Here is a 17,149-nt window from a genome sequence, read left to right as displayed (position 1 = left end):
CAGATTTTTGTTGTTCTATCAGATAATTTAACCATGACAGGGCTCTTTTTAAAAGAAGATCATTCAAATAAATTAATCTGAGAAGGAAACACTTTTAGATTGTATGAAAATTTTTAGAGAGGATCATTTTTTGGAGTCACAGGTCAGCAAAATAGCAGCCACTGAGGTTGAAAGACATGTTCTGTTTTTAAAAAATCATCACAATGACATTTGTCAAGTGCAAAAATGCAACTTTCCTCAGTTTCCTCAGCCTACACTTAAAATTGTAGTATTTTATCCAAATGTTTCTATTGTTATTGTCTTATTTACAAAAAAAAAATCCAAAAATAAAGCATCTAATCTCACTTTCGCAGACATTCAGGGACCATTTGGCTGAACTGCTGGCTGTGTTTGCACAAAGCAGATAGGAGATAAGCGGGGAATTAAAAATGTAGTTTTGCATTACAAATTGGGAATGCTGAGTTTGAATGACATTCTGATGAAGAATGTCTTTGAGATGCATTGGGGACGAAGTAGAATCGAGTGCTTTTGGATGTTACTTGGATTAAAATTAGGATAATATCGCTTCTGCAGCTGGTAGTACGACATCCCTGTGCTCTTTTTATACGCTGGGAGACACTAAAATAAACAGACAACACCGCGGCTGAGCTTTTCCACCTCAAAACTGCAGTGAACCGATGACAGTCCTAAAAATACAGATTGTTCCATGGTTTCATCCATAACAAACTTAAGGAACCAATCTTGGCAACTTGCAGGGTGAAGCTTTTCTGTATCATTACAACAGAGTAGGTTTTCCATTTCTGCAGACTTCCTCCAATACTACGACTTGCCATATGTGGCGTAGATGAGTTTTACAGTGTTGGAGCAGAGCTGTCAGTGAGCTGGTGTGCTCGAGCTGCAACCTGTCGCGGAGATATGGATAGAGAAATGGGCAGGGACGTCATAGATGTTCACATTCCAGAGGTAAATGAAGTCATTTCAAGGCAGGAAAGGATTGTTTTCATGGGGAAAAAAATCTAAATATGTAGCTTTGATGCATATAAATTAGTGTCTAGGGGTTTAATCACTGGTTGAAGAGGGACTTTTCTGATCCCAGAGGAATTGATTGCCTGTGTCCCAGGAGAACATCTACAAAAATACTACTCAAGTCGCATGAAACCTGAATTTTACTCTAAAGAAGTCCCATTTTTTTCATATACTGGTTTTTAGTGCACCGTGTTCGCACTCACCCAAAACTATGAAGGCTATTAATTTGTCATATTTTGCCCACTTCTTTGCTTTAAATTGAGTGGGACTATGTATATTTTCTCTTCTATCTATAAACCCTGACATTTTTAGCATGGGCGAGCCCAGTGGAAAACCACCAACTCCAGCAGCTTCACTGCGGGGCTCTGCCCATGTGGGCTAGATGTGGATTAATTTGTCTAATTTTGTCATTTTCCAAAAGCTTATTTGCTTAATTATTTGGTTTACAAGCGTAAACACAGTTTGCAGACGGGGCCACAAGGACAAATATAGCGTGCTTCCTGCAAAGTGTAGGACTTTTTAATAGTCGTGACTGGTGGAGTGAGCGCGCTCGGCCTGAGCTGCAGCGGAAAGGGAGTCGCGTGTCGCTGTGAAGGAGGGGAGGTCAACAGATACCGCGTCCAACAGGAAGCACCCGATCCCTATGTGAAGTGCGGTTTACATCTAAATCCATGTGTTGTCACAACTTCCCCAAACATGACTTCCCTTGAAGACGCCTGAGGGATGACAAGAGGATGTGGTCAGAGGCTGGAAAGTTTGCTTAACTTTATGGGACACTTGAAAGTATCTGCGCAGGCTTACACAGCAAACCTGGGTGAAGCATGAGTAGCAACACAAGAGGAGTTCCGGAGTAAATAACAGACACATTTTGTCCCAGTTTACAGTCGTGTAAATGTCAGGGTCTTGAAAACTTGATGTTATCTGGAGCAGTAAATCCCACCCATCCGGGGCATAAAAATTATGCAACAGTGTTAAACTCAGGTCTGCAATTTGTGTAAAAACCCCACACACCTTTTGGCATGGTTATCTGGCATCCCAGATCGTAGTCTTGGTGTAAACGGGTGTAGGCTACTTCTTGAAGCCTGGCCCTCTCCAGCTCCGACAGGCTCTGGATGGCAACTGGCATCAGACGGACGCTCCGCCCCGACAGGCTGCTCCAGGTGAAGTCACCCTGGGAGGGGAAAGGATATTAAATCAAGGAGGAAGATAAGACTATCAGAACATAGAACTGCCTTTATACTGTGCAATATATTAGGTTTGCATTATAATTTTAGTAGCTTTCACTATTTAATGTAGGAAAAGAAGCATTCATAGACGCAGATAACATGTGCCTCGGGGGGGAAAAAGTTCTGTTTTTTCTCAAAGGAGCAACTGAGGACATGTTTTTCAAGAACCTCCCCCTTCAAACATTACACTGATGGATCTGCAATATGCTCGCCATACATAAGCCATAAAGCATTAGGAGCATGTTGCATACGTGGAGGAGGAGATGTTGCTCGTACAGAGACAGAAAGCAATCTCGCATTTTTACTTGAGCTGCGATCAAGTTAGTGGATAGCAACGAATCGCTGGAAAACCCGGAGACGGCATTGATGAACATTTGAGTCATCTGAATCTCTGGTCATGCATTCCTCTGTGTCTACTGAGAGAAGAGGTCAGGAAGAGGGAGAGGTTAAGAAAGAGAGAGACGAGGAGGAGAGGAGACATCTCTGCAATTTATCTAATGCCTTATCCAGACAGAGGGCTTACAAGTGTGCTCTAATGTGTCTGTGTTTATGTGCTCTTTTTTTTTGTTCTGCTGAAGAGAAAAAGCATTTTAAATCTATGTTTATGCCTTAAAAACTTCATCTCTTGAATGGGCGTAGTTTGAAAGATTCGGGCCTCTATCAACAATATTTTCTTGAAGCCATCCCTCCCACTGTCTTGTTATTCGACCCGACTCAATCCAGTCATTCTACCACGGAAGAGAAAACACACAATGTGAACACAGGCAACCTGCAGAGCCACCTGAGCGTGTGCGTGAGCCGGTCACGAGTCCAACGAAGCAAGTCGCACACCGCTCCCCCCCCTTTAACGCAGCATTCTGGTTGTATTTTTATGTGTGCGCGCCAGTGTGTGCCATTCCTTATCGCCGACTGAGGGAACCCTTTTGGCTCCCGCTTGACCTCACACGCAGCTTGACGGGACGCGCACACACACACACACGCACGCAAAAAGAAAAAGACAAACAGTTGGAGAAGTTAAATAAGAGGCCTCTGCTCGCTCGAGCTGGTTCCGCCCAGCGGGATTTCTGAAGTGGATGGATGAGCTTCGGTTCTTAAGTGTCAACCTATGAAACCTGTGGAATGCTGACAGACAAGCGATGGATGGAGGTGGGGGGGTAAGACTAAATCCTGGTGTCACTGCTGGACGCTAGTAACAGTGAGGTGAACGCCTGTGTGACCTGCAGGGATTCAAAACGATTAAAAAAAGACAGTTTATGTCTGTTTCTAGGGGTCAAAAATGTACACCACATCTGCAATTTATTCCCTCAAACGTTCATCCGAGGATCAGTTCTAATCCTTTTTTATTAAACATGTATTTGGTTTTTGTCATCTACTTGGGCAGAAGATAAGATTGCACATAAAAATCCAGCCTCATTGCTCTGGGTAATGTCTCACTACTGTCCTGGCCATCAATCAAGATAGATTTTGTGCAAACCAAAGCTGTTGCACGCGTGATTTTTGCAGTTTCACACACTGAAATTATCAGTGGACTGTAAAGCGAAGGGGTTTTGTGGAAAGCACTGCTTCAAATGAACAGCAGGTTAAAAAATATTAGTGTTTTTGAACATTAGAATTCATTTAAACAGTTCATTTACAGAGTGTGCTCTTTAGATTTTGTGTAAATGCAGGTTTTTTTGTCTTCTCTACTCTGGAAAAAGCAACAACAGTCACTATTTTAGAGCAAAAGTGGTAACATTTCAGTGTAAAAATACTGACATCAGTCTATAAAACAGCCATTATGCATCATAATGACTCAACTCCATACATGTCACTAAAAAATCTATTTTCTTTATGGCTAGCTCCGGCCCTGCCCTGCACCGAAGCCTCTGTCAACAGGGAGAAGCACAAAAATAACTTAAAACAAGGCTAATTAAGCCTTCGGAAAAAGACCTCAAAGAAAAATTTCAATATGAGGCAAAATATGTGGAAAGTGCAGCTGCTTTTCCACATTAGCTCTTCACTTCATAGAGCAAAAAAAAACACTGATTCTGGATCCATTTTTGAGGTGATCGGCCAAGTTTGCAGACATCTGAGGACTGGACTAGACGCAAATAAGCCGGAAAGTCATTTTGTGTTTATGGTGGAATTTAAAGGAAAAGTGCAGGAACTGATAAAGAGCGACTATTATATACACATACATATAAGTGGAGCTAATGACCTGCAAAGCGCACACACGCATGATATCATCACAGCCGAGGTACCTTATATTATACATAGAGTCACTGAGGTTAATGGGATGACATGCTACTGGACCATAAATCACATTTAAAATCCATGCATTCAGACATTTACTGCCCCCCCCGCCGACGTGAAGCCACAATAACTTCAAGCCAAAGCATCCATTATCTCAGATCTCAGCATGTTAGGAATGCTCAAGTAAAAAAAAATGTTTAAATAGTGTGTAGAGAGACAAATCTGCAGTCCAAATCCTTAAACATGTTTAGAGGGTGACGTTTAGCAAATGGTGTTGAGACTTATTTAAGCTCGCTGGGATGCATATGTTATGTAAAATATTATGTAAAGCCTTAATGCAAAGCTCCTGCTAAGGATCCGGCGAATGGTGCGCCGTCGCCATCGCTGCTTTTGTTTTTGCGCTCGCATGTGACAGATGCTACGCTGGAAAGCTTAATCATTTGGCTGACTGGACTGGCACCGTGCAGTTAGATGACTAATGCCATTTGGACATACAGGCCACTGCAGCATGTGGTTTCTGCTCTATTTCAGACAAAAGGGACAAACGCCACACACACACAAAAAAAAAGCCACAGGCAAAAAAAAAAAAAAAAAAAGTCAGTTTCCGTGGCAACGCATACATACAGAAATCAAAAGGGGCCAGGAAGTGAGGGAAATATTACTATGGTAACTCACCTGGAAGACACACAGACACACGAAAGCAGAGGGACACTTGTTGCTATGAGGCGGAAAACAGAAACAATAGAAACACACATGTACGGGTCGTGGCATTTAAAACAAAAATTAAAGCCTCTCCGGATCATTTGTGTCCTTGACAGCACCGTGATACAATGCACTCGATAATAAACAACATGTTGACTCCCCCCCCTCCGCCTCCCCTCCGTCGCTCAATATTCCATATACCAGAGAGACATCAGCATGACCGCTCTTTGCCCGAAGCGCCGTGGCAACAACATTGACAAAAACCGTTGTTGTTGTTATTGGTTCCTCATCTACCACACTCATGTGACCGCGTGTGTCATCAAAGCAATGTATGCACACACATGCCCCCCCGAGCGTTGTTGGAAACGTCCTTATTACGGCACCATAAGGCTGCAAATGGAGACAATGACAAATCCCCCGTCTCATGTTACAAAGCCTTTAATCCACTGCTTTGAGAAATTAACACGGAGAGGAAATCTTGCAAGACTCCAGTGAGTTTTGTGCATGAAGAGAGCCTGTGTGTCAGACAGTACAACGCTTTATTTTTGTGCTGCTGCAAAAAGAATCACACCAATTCAACCTTTGTTCCGATTCTAGTGGAGCGATATTACTCACGCTACGATAGTGTTGTGGGAAAAATTAGGTCCACCATGGCTAAGAAAATGTAATTGATAGCTGGAATGCTCATTCTCTCCATTCCCTTTAACCACAGCTATACTTTTGTGCTAATCAGCAAATGTGAACATTAATGCTAAACTATGATGAAGACCACTGTATATATGCCTGCTCACCATCAGCATGTTGTGAGCGTGTCAGCATGCCAACATTGATCTCATTCGCTCACAGACCTGCTGGCATGGCTATTGACTGGATGCTTGATGTGCATATGGCTAAGTGGTCTCCTATGAAACTGGAAACCAATAAGACAACACCAATATGTACCGACACAATAACAATATTGTTCGACAGAATGCTCAATAGTTTCACTTAAATACATTAGATGTAAACCAATAATGAAAAAAGCTTGGTTGCATGAACAAACCCCAGCCTCCCTGCTGTTTCCGCCCTGTTGCATAAATGGCCAATCATATCTTTGATAACTGAACCTTTAACCCTTCTTCCTTGTGGCCTCCGTGCAGGTCTCCTAAGGGGCACTAATCTGCAGCCACCTGGGCCTCTCATCAGCCCCATCTGAAATCACAGATCTCCTCTTCGCAGAAATCCGTGGTTGAGATAGGCTTCTCAGTTTAAAAACACACCACCCCGTGTGCCTCACTACTTCACCTAAGCCGAGCAGCCTGCTTTAAAAGTTGACGTTGGGGCGCGTGGAGATGCCTCTGTGGGTTAACTGATTTAACTTGGGTCAATAAAAATAAGCAATAATTATCGATATCGAGTGGAGTATGAGGCTGCAACCTTGGACCAACACTCGCTGTTTGTCTGCTCTCAGATTGGCGATTGATGAGAGCGATAAAAATGAGAAAACACTCCAGTATCTGTCTTTACTATCACCATCACAACAATGTGCACACGCATATTGGCAAACCCCCGTTGTATCAGCGACTACAAAAGGATGTTGTGTGGTGATACTGCAGGAAGGCACCAGAGAGCCGGAAGATCACTTAGGGTGAAGACAACAACACTGAAGAACATTCAAAACTTTTTGTACTTCTGGTTTGTTTTCTTTCCCTTTAACGTTGCAGCTGGCTTTCAATGACCCTTGAGCAGAGTTTCTGTGCCACAACACTGAACTAGAGGAATGCACAAGTATTTTTCAGCACTTCTTTTTTTTTTTCTTCCTCTTCTTTTTTTTTTTTGTCTTTTACAGGTTGGCTTCATGCATGCATGTAATACATTGCTTTCGCTGACCTGGAACCTCCTCAAGGTTCACATCTGCTTGTAATTACTGCCCACCCTATAGCTTGTCAGCCTGTTAGTGTGGATGTGTGTGTGTGTGTGCGCGTTTGCACATGTACCTGTCGCATGCTAAAAGTTAGTGGGCGTTTTCAAAAGTTTTGATGCCGCCTGAGGCAAAAAGTAACCGCCGAATTATGGATTCCTGCGTTGCATAACCCCGACGCGCAAGTAATTCGGCGCTATCAGGCTTATCATGAGTTGTTAAATGTGAGGTTATCAGCCTTGACTGTGGGAGGTCATGCAGATGGAGTATTCAAGTGACGAAAACAACCTGCTACGGTTGTAAATGCGATTATCATACCATCCATTCCAGTGCAAAGAGAGGGTCAGCTGCTGTGATTTGTGTCTGTACGCAGTTGGAAGAGGAATCATTCACGCTATTCATCGCTGGAAACGATCAGGAAATGAATGGAGAAATGAATGGTTTTGATAGTAACTTGTTTATGAGGACAAATGTCAAGCTAATCTTCCATCCAGCTTCTTAGATGTGAGGATTGGTAACCTTCTGAACCCAAAACAGTTTCTGGGCTCATTTTTCACCCTAATCCTGCACCTCTATGGAAACAACTGTGACTACAAGTAGAAAGAACTCAAGAATATGTTTTGTGCATCATCTCACAGTCATAATGGAACAAATTATAAAATAAAATAAGAAAAAAAAAACTAAAGTTAAACCTATTTCGAATAAATATTTTACAAAAAATGTAGGTGTTACCGAAACTGGAAAGGAAATTCTGACTCTACTTATGACAGATGTGTTACGATGCGCATTTGAAATTTGTTTTCATTCTTGCCTCCTATTTGCTAACACAGCCTGCAGTTCAGCCTAGTTTGGCAGAAAGGTTTCTGAATTCTTGTTGCATCACTGCTGGTCACAGCTGATTCAGTCGTGGCTTCGTGGTTGCATCGCTGAGAGTAGAATTTGTTTATTTTTGCAGATTTTTGTTCGTGCATACAGTTTATTTTTGGTAAATTTTAAAACAATTAATGGACAGTAAAGAATTTTGATGAATTTTAGGTGTAGAGTTGGTTCATTTTTCCAAAATATGTCGCAGAAGAATTCTAAGGCAATGAGAATTTAATAAACAACATAAATTCTTGTTGTTTTTACAGTTTCCAGCTTGAATAAATAGTGGAATTTTGGCGATTTTCTAAAAATATAAGATACCTTTTTTCAACCTGTCCCTGGATTTTGGGGTTAAAAAGGTGAAATTCAAATTAAAAATCATGGGAGATCTGTAAAATCTGACGATGCCACATTGAGCTCTGACATGTGTCACTATTGTCCCGGTGACTCATCAGCAGACAAAGAGAATGGTGCAATGGCTTCAATATCACTTGAGTTGAGTTATAAGGTTAAATAAGGTCAAAAGGGAGATAATAGCTGAAGTCTAGTAGTGAATACTGGTGTAAAAGGAACCATGTGATCAAAAGTGATTCAAACCTGTTGCAAAAAAATGCAGAAAGTTAGACATCAACAACAGAAAGCCTCCTTTTTCCACACAAACGGTCCATTCAAAGAACCAGAAAACTCTGTTTTGATCAATTTTGGCATTCACGCCACAGCGGTGGATGGAAGGAAGCAGTGATTTGAAAAGGACGTATTTATCATGAGGATTACGTTCCTGAATAGAGCACATGAAATTGCAATTGCGAGAATTTGACCCATTGTTTCATGCAAAGTTGAACTTATGTGGCATATAGCGGAATGTCCTGTAATAAAATACACCACCGTAAAAAAAAAAAACCCAGAAGAGAACAAAATGTGCTCACAAATTAGCAACGTTGCACAACTTTAAGACAGTTCCCTTCTTTCTTTTTTTTTTTTTTTCCAGCACGCAGAGGAGGACAATCTGTCCAGCTTTTTTCCTCTGAGAATCACATCCTCGAAACATCAGCCACGTTTGACTCAGCGGGTTGCAGCGATACTTTGTCTTATTTTCTAAAAGGAACCGAAATGCAAAACTTGGCCGAGTGCAGCTGTCCAAACTATTTTTATGTTGGCTTAATGCTCTTGATTTTACACAGTGTCTTCCAATGACGCACGGTTTGGTTTACTTTACAGAATTTGTTACACTCACACACTGAGTTCGTCTTTGGGTGGTGCATGGACTTAATTTTTCTAATTCTCCATACCTGGGAAGGTGTGGATGACTAATAAAGGTGTGCATTGGAAGGCTGAAGCTCCCCATGCTGGTGTGGCTGCTCATGCTTTTGCCAATTTCGCTTAGATTTTAAGTCCTAGAATCATAACATCTGTATCCTTTCCAGCAAAAATCAATCACATATCACACTTTTTACTATACGATGCTGTTAAAGCACCCGTTTTATTAGTTGACTCAATGAGCACAAATTGATTCATTTTTCTGGCTGTGATTAACTCAAAAGCTTTTTGGGGTATCAGCTTTCACTGCATATTGTTTTTGTGTGTCTGCCTTTGCATTTAATGAGGCCTGGCTGGCTCCGGCACAAGAATGAGCAACTTGGAGGGTGTGCTCCAAATATCTACCACCACCACCACCACCCCTCCTTTCTCCAATCATTGGCAAGCACATCTAAAGCCTCGGGCGAACTTCAAACATTTTAAAGACAGATTAATATGAAAGGCCCGCAGCTATAATGAGGACCGACCTTGAAGACTTGGGGGTCTTGCGTAATGGTTGCGTAAGCTGCAAAAAAAAAAAAAGCAAAAGGAAATCAGGTATTGTCTCAACAACCGCAGCTGAGAGGGAGAAGTTGAGGTAATTTGCGGTATTGTATCAAAGCAAATCTGTGGATGGCAGAGCGACCGCAGATTGCATCCAGAAAGCTGTCAGGGTATTTCTCTATCAGCTGTCACTGGCAGACTGGCTTATGTTGGAGACATTATACTCCTGTTTGCAACATGGAAACTTATGCATAATAACCCCAAAGTATTCAAACATTTATGTGTGCTTTTTGCACTTGAGGGAATTGGATTCCGAACACATGCTTGAAACCGTATCCCTCAATTCTTGCCAAAATTACAACTTGTTTTTGTCTTCTTTCTGAGCGTTGTGGGAGGCGAAAGCTCAAGCGCGAAGCTGCACATTTAAACGTCCGTAATAGTTCACCGCGCGCTGAGGAATGCCTTAAATGATACCGTGATAGTTACAGGTATTGTGCAGCTGCTCTTTAAATGTGAAGAATTGGTACTCACCCCTACTTTGACTTGCAAACCGTTAATTTGTTTGCGAGGCATGTTGGGAAACCTTCATATTGCTCGGAGTGGTCCAAGAGTAGCTCTGCTTCATGTCCTCGCTGCACTTTCTTCCATATGCGATGTCACAATTTTAGTAAAGGGGAGGTTTCATAATCTACATTTTTGTCGCTCTCTGTTTAACGGTTGCAGTTCCTTATATTTTGGCTCTCGGGCAACTTTTCAACTTCCTTAATCTTTCAGTAGAGGCTGTTAATTGAAACAATGTACAGTATATAAAGTTGTGTCCCCCAACTTGTGCATCCTCTACCCATTACTTTCACTTCACCTTGTCTTTCCTGCCAGTATTTCTTCCTCCAGTGTCCTCGTTGGGACACACAAACACTGACACAAATGCAGCCCTATCCAAGGAATGTGTGTAATCTCAGTGCGTGTAATCTCAACTGTATACAAGTCGGTAAATTCTCCTCCCAACCAGACAAGCCGGCTGAGCTAATAAAGCTGGTTAATCATTGCTAATCCAGTGTGGAGAGCGAAGCATTCGGGGTGCAGGATCAAGTGTGTTTTTAGCATAAATAAGTGGAGAAAATGGCAGCGTAGGCTTGAACTGAGGCGAAGCGATTGTAGAATGAGGGACAGAGATGGTCGGCGCTCAGTCCTTGACCCTGCATGCATGCATGTGTGTGTGTGTGTTTCTGGGAGTTCCTCCAGGCTTTCATGTGTGCTATCGAGTGATGTGAAACTCAAATTAAGGTCACAACTCAGCGGTAACCCAACCACTGCCAAACAGAACCGAGCCAATGACAAGTGCAGGCTTTCGACCACCAAAAGTGAGCATGATAGTCGTCATGGTGCAGAAATGGAAGGATGATTTGCGATGAAAACCCAAGTCTCTGGGTGATTATTGCTCAAGAGATGAGTGTTATCGAACAAGCAAATGCTAATTGTGCTTTAATGAATTGCAGACTAATTTAGTCCTAATGGATGTCAAGCTTTTTTGGGAAAATTGCTTTCAAATTGCTTCTAGGATTGAGAAAAAATGTCTCCCATCAGATGATAAACAATAATATTATACTAAACTTTAGTTATATAGCACCTTTTTTTAAGAGTCCTTAGGGGAAAAAATAATAAAAATTCAAAATCAAGCTCGCAACAAGTCTTGTCACAAGAGCATGATCCCTCACTGGCTTCCCAGCAGCCTTTTTTCTTGGTTAAACATACTGTTGCACACTGGATACGTCCTGCAAATCTTACTAAATATTAAAATAATCATTACGGAGGTGAAAATGACACCAAAACAGGACAGTAGAGCCCTGTAGGTACTGCAACTTTAATGCAAGTAACGTTGCCTTGGATTAGAACTTGGACAGAAACCTATAAACCGCATGCGAAAAACAAAACATCCGTCTCCAATGACTCTCTCAGCCATTTCCTCTTTTCCATAGGACAGCAGCTAAAGGCCAATTCATGGCATTCGCATCTTGTCTGGCCAAGACTGAGCGGCTCTGTGCTGCTCAACTTAAAGTGTATCTTGTGGTTGCTGGATTGGCTGCATCGCTTCATGTCTGGGAGTCAAGCAGTCCGAGCTGTGAGTAGCTGCTACACGTTGCGGCAAAGATTCTTGAGCTGTGTTTGATTTAACAGACGATCCGATGCGCTGCCAGTTAATCAAACTTTAACGTCAACATTCGAAAGTAATGAAGATACTTTTTTTCCATCAATACTTCGCGTCTCATGAACTAATGTACTGAACAGCGCAGATCTGCATGTACGTAAAATCATCATATGATTGAAACCACATTCAAAGTTTGCATTTGTCTGCAGACACAGACCTAGAAACCACAAATCAAGCTTAATGGACAGTATGTTCTCATTTATCCTGCCTTATATTTTCTCATTTAATCATTTGGAGAACAAAATGCTCGAAAACAGTGAAAAAAATTCCCATTATGAGCTTCCAAAGTCCACCTTAACATGTTTAATTAGCTTGTTTTACTGACTGCGATCCAAAGATATTAAGGTAACCATGATAAAACATGAAGAAAACCTTTCCTTAAAAGAGGTGTATGTTTGCCAATTACCAAATTTGCTGCTGATTAACTAATATTTGACTAATCATTTCAGGTTCACAGGAATATTTTGTGTGTAATTTTGCCCTGATTCAGGATCGCGCACAATTTCATCTCCTCCCAGTAACTCAACAAATACCCAGATAAGCTCAAGACTGACCTGGATATCAGCTAGTTATGAAATAGGACGGAAGATAACCGTTTAATTCGCCGTGCCTCCATTAACATGGACATGTATTACATATACAGTACTGTGTGCCTGAGTGTGTGTGTGCAATTTATCAGTCAATCAGTCAAAACAGTTGCATAAGGAGCCCCGTGGGCATTAGGTTCCCATCGAACTTTTTGCAGTCTGAGCATTCTATGCCAGCACCGTGAGAACAGGATCTCATGCACACACACACACATGCGCTTGGCTTCGTAGAAACCACTCACAGAAAACACAGTGTGTCACTCCATCAGTTCTGGAATGTTCTATAAAATAGATTCAGAGATTAGAACTGGCATCTGTGCCAAAAAGCCGCTACGTGTCGGGCCTCAGACGCAGAGCAAGAATCCGATTCAACTCGCCTTCTGCTTTGGGCCACATGCTGGGATGTTTTCACTCGCAGCCACGGTTACTCAGGTGGCATCCTCCTGGTGCGCATTAGCATACACCTTGTAAACACCTTGGAGGCAGCCGAGAACTTTCAGATACGTGAAATATGCACACACACACGCCCCTTACACAACATCCAGACGACTTTGTCCCATTGCTTCCTGCTGTCCAGACAGACACATGAACAGTATGGTGCTTGAAAAAAAAAAGAAAAGGATGACTTCACTCAACCACACAACGTTATGATGCTTTCCAGAGGCCTTAAGGCATGTGCCAAAGCCCATAATAAATTGTATAAAGAATTTCTGGCAATTAATATCCAATTCCAAGCAGTTAGTGTCATTAATCTGTCATTTTTGTAACAGCTGCTGTCCTCCGAACACTTCGGGTTTTTTTTCCTGTCGAGAGCCTGACATTTTTTCTCCACTTGTCAAATTTCACGACGATTTCACACAGAAATTTCAGTTAGAGAGCCGTTTTGCAAGCATGGATCGGGGCCTTGCCTAAGATGGTTTCCTCACCAAAGGCTTCCAGCAGATAAACTTATACATGTGTTTTTTTTAAGGAAGTGGGGTTACAGCTGTCATTTAAGATAAGTCCTTCAAAAGGATCTTCTCGAGTTATGCAGTTTCCAGCATCTTGTGCAAAGACAAATAGCATTTTCACAGATCAGGGTGCATTTACTTTAACACCTCGCTGTTTGTTTTTCATGGATGTAAGCGTGTGAAAGATTACAGGCTGATCCTATTAGGTAATAGTTAGATATTCACACCGGTGGCACGAACGTGAGCGGACACAAGCGCGGCACATTCCCTCCGGTTTCCCCTCTCTGTGCTTCTTCCACCGTAACCATTTAACCCAGCGGGATCAGAATAAAGTCCTCATAAGACTCTTAATTTTCCACGTGGGTGCCAGATCCCTCCTCGTCCTGCCGGTTAATCCTGCGAGGTAGTTAAAGAGCTGGGGGGCGGATTATAACATGCTGGTTTGCGCCTTCACAATCCGGATGATGTTGATGATGAAGATGACAGAGCTAAAAGGCAGGGCTGTGGTCACTTTTACGAGGCACATGGCAGCGTTTACGCGGGGCTTAAGTGCAACGTGTGCGCACGAGTTACGCACGCAGCATATGTTGGGGAGATCGCACATGTATGATACATGTGAAGAAGAAGAAGGGGGGAATTACTGTGTATTTATAGAGAAAAAAAAAAAAAAACCCTCATGCTTCAAAGACTGCAAAATAGTTCAGCCTTGTGTGTCAATCTTTCATCGCGCCCGCAAGTCTTCGTTGTTTTCTTGTGTTTTCGGCGACCCGTGACAATGCGATCAGTGTGTTCCGCTTTATCTTTGACCCCAAACAACTTGAGGGCCCCGTTTTTCTTTATACACCCCGAGGCTCTTCCTGCAGAAGGAGGGTGGAGTCTGGACTGACTTTGCAGTTTTCCGACGGGAGGCCGGGAGTCTTCCATGACTGGACTGGAATGTGCGACCGGGCTGAGACAAAGCAGATTTTTAGCCTCCGGGAGCTACTGATGGCTGCACAGCTAATGAGCATTTCCATCACGTGTGGTTCTTGGAGGACAGTTGCCTCGTTTTACACACAGTACTACCATTCACTTTACAATTAGAACAACAACAATATTATCTTTTATCCAGAGAGCAATCATACATCACTGCCTCTTTGCTGTTTTTGTGTTTGAGAACATCAGGGTCCATCTATCATCATCATCATGAGCCAAATAAGCAGCCATGCACCTAAAGAACCAACCCGTCCACTTGCTGGGTGGAGCTTCCTGCATCATTCTTCTTCTTCAGTTTCCAGCTTGAACATATACGGGTGAATTCCTCCGATATTACTTGCTATCATGTAGCATAGAATAGTTTTACAGTATTTGAGCAGAGTTGGAGGTGAGCTGGTGTGCTCGAGCATGTCGTATAGGGCAGGAAGGGATTGTTTTCAGGAACAAAAACATCTTTTTTGTTGTTTTTGTATGCAAGAGAATCAGTCTGAAACATGTGTCAAGGCAGAAAGATGGTTTAAACAATTCATTAGCAGTGCATTTTTTAGATAACTTAACAAACAACTTGAAAATTCTCATTAGAAGATTACCAGGACATAAACTCCATGCAAAAATTGTCCACTTTTCATTAAAAAATCCATGTTTTTCCATAAAAACAGTGGAAAAAAAACCTGAAAAGCAATGAACCTTGAGTAAAACTGAACTTGCATTACTGTAAACTGACTAAATATGATCTATAACTAAGCTATTCAATTACAATAAACCATCACATACAGCAGAAAACACTTCAGACGTAATTAAATCAACAATTTCGAGCCATCAGTCTTGTTTCAGTCCAGGAAGTTTTATCCATGTGTAACTTCCTGGAGACCCTCGCCACACCCGTCACTGCCCGGCTTTGTTCCCCCGTGTGCACTGGATGTGACAGTGTGTGTGTGTGTGTTTACATGTGCGTGTGTGTGTGTGTGTGTGCACGTGTAGCGCAGGTCAGCGCCGGGTCACCTGGTCTATTATTGATTTCCTAGCGGAAAGCGAGCGAACACAGTGCCGCTGTCTTCCACGAAAAACACCAGCCGACCTCCGGCCGACCGAAGCATGTGTGCGAATGTGTGCCAGCGAAGAATGCAATAAAGCGTTAACAATAACGACGAGGTGTAGAACACTTTAAACAGAGACTGATAAGTGCTAATGGGGTGTTTAATGAACACAGTAAACTACTTATCACCTTCCCACTGGCACGGCTCTGTGACAGACCATCCAAACCCAACCAAAGTCTGTTTCTCGCTGGGTTCTGTTTAGTGTAGGCTTGATTAGTGGTGAGAGTTGGGGAAGTAGATCAACAAAGCGTGAACCACAAGGTTTAAATGAGCCCAAATTTGCTCCACAGTCTCTTGCTGACACTTTGAGTGAAAGTGAGAACTTTTTTTTGTAGGAGATAAGAGACTGAGTGGTGAATTTTAGATTCACACTTTAACCTTCATCTTTTTAGAGACTACCTGTGTCGGCTTAAAGTGCGAAACGTTGCGTGAAATTGCAAAATTGCAAATGAAGTGGCAATTTTCCAGATCAACGGCCTCACAAGTTAGAAATTTCAGTTCATTTTTGTGCACTTGAAATATAAAATCGACTGCAACAGTTAGTTAGAAGCAAAATATGCATCATTTGAATTGTTCATAAAGATTTACATCAACTGTTTCTCAAAACTGACATAAATACGGACTCGCGCTTGTTACAGGATTTCATAAGAAAAGTCTGTAAACAACACAGATTTTGGTTTTTAATTTTCTGGTAAATGTAAAGTTGTACATATTTAGTTCATTTCAGTTTTGTAAATCGATTATTTCACAACAAGCTTGTTGAAAGATTTCAATGATGTGAAATTTTAGGTCACATATTCAGGTACAGATCATGAATGTTGGGTTTTTTAAAATTATTATTTAACTTGGAAAATAAATCAATACATAAATAAACAACCGTCCTTGAACTCCTGAGCTTGAACTATTTAAATAAAAGAGAACAGAAATATCCCAGTTCACTTTTTTTATATATAGATATAAAAGATACATATCTGAAAATAATAACAACAAAAAGACATTTGCTAAACTAAAAAGCCTTCATCCTCGAAATAAATACATGTCCAAATACCAACGATCAGCCATGATTAGTGGCCTTTTAACAAAAAAAGATAATATAATTAAATCATGCCTCTAATGACCACTGTAGATAAAACTGACACACTTTTTTTAAAACAGCATTTGTTCTTTTTTTTATTTAAAAAATAACATGACAGAAATTGTAGACATGGGAAATGACAGCTCCAGGACATAGTGGTTCCTGGAACATTTGCTGCTGACTTTGTTTCCTCGTCCAAATTTGACCGTCTGGCAAACTCTGTCCGAGATTGTGAGGAGATTAAGAAGAAACCGAAAACCTTTCGTTACCTTTCTGTTTGTTCTGTTCTTCTCCTGACCACAAACACGAGACTTTTATCCGTGTGAAACATCATCGTATGAGGGACACACAGTGGCTGCGTTGTGAGAAGTTTGTGACCTGAACGCCGCGAGTGTCATCATGGAGACAAGAAAGTGTCGCTGATGAAACAAGTGACACTGACATCATCCATCGACTCAACTACCTGCAGTCAGTGTAATTTTATTCATAGTTTTGTCGTGCATGAAGCA

General features: G+C 41.8%; 1 protein-coding gene across 4 annotated transcripts in view; it reads right to left on the bottom strand.

Annotated features, from left to right (window-relative positions):
• LOC103362883 (rho GTPase-activating protein 6) overlaps window positions 1-17,149 on the bottom strand; it is an 82,827-nt gene that overhangs the window by 18,149 nt on the left and 47,529 nt on the right. For 3 of the 4 annotated variants that reach the window (XM_008289397.1, XM_008289398.1, XM_008289399.1), the window contains exon 2: window positions 2,038-2,197. In XM_008289397.1, coding sequence (XP_008287619.1) covers window positions 2,038-2,197 — 160 coding nt within the window. Of the gene's footprint in view, window positions 1-2,037; window positions 2,198-10,281; window positions 10,474-17,149 lie in introns of those variants that run through there. The other variant, XM_008289400.1, reaches the window with a different exon arrangement.

This window comes from Stegastes partitus, unplaced genomic scaffold (assembly GCF_000690725.1).
Source record: "Stegastes partitus isolate 25-593 unplaced genomic scaffold, Stegastes_partitus-1.0.2 Scaffold613, whole genome shotgun sequence".
NCBI classification, from domain to species: Eukaryota; Metazoa; Chordata; class Actinopteri; family Pomacentridae; genus Stegastes; species Stegastes partitus.
The sequence above is the reverse complement of the archived record's forward strand: the minus strand, read 5'-3'. Positions and strand labels throughout refer to the sequence as shown.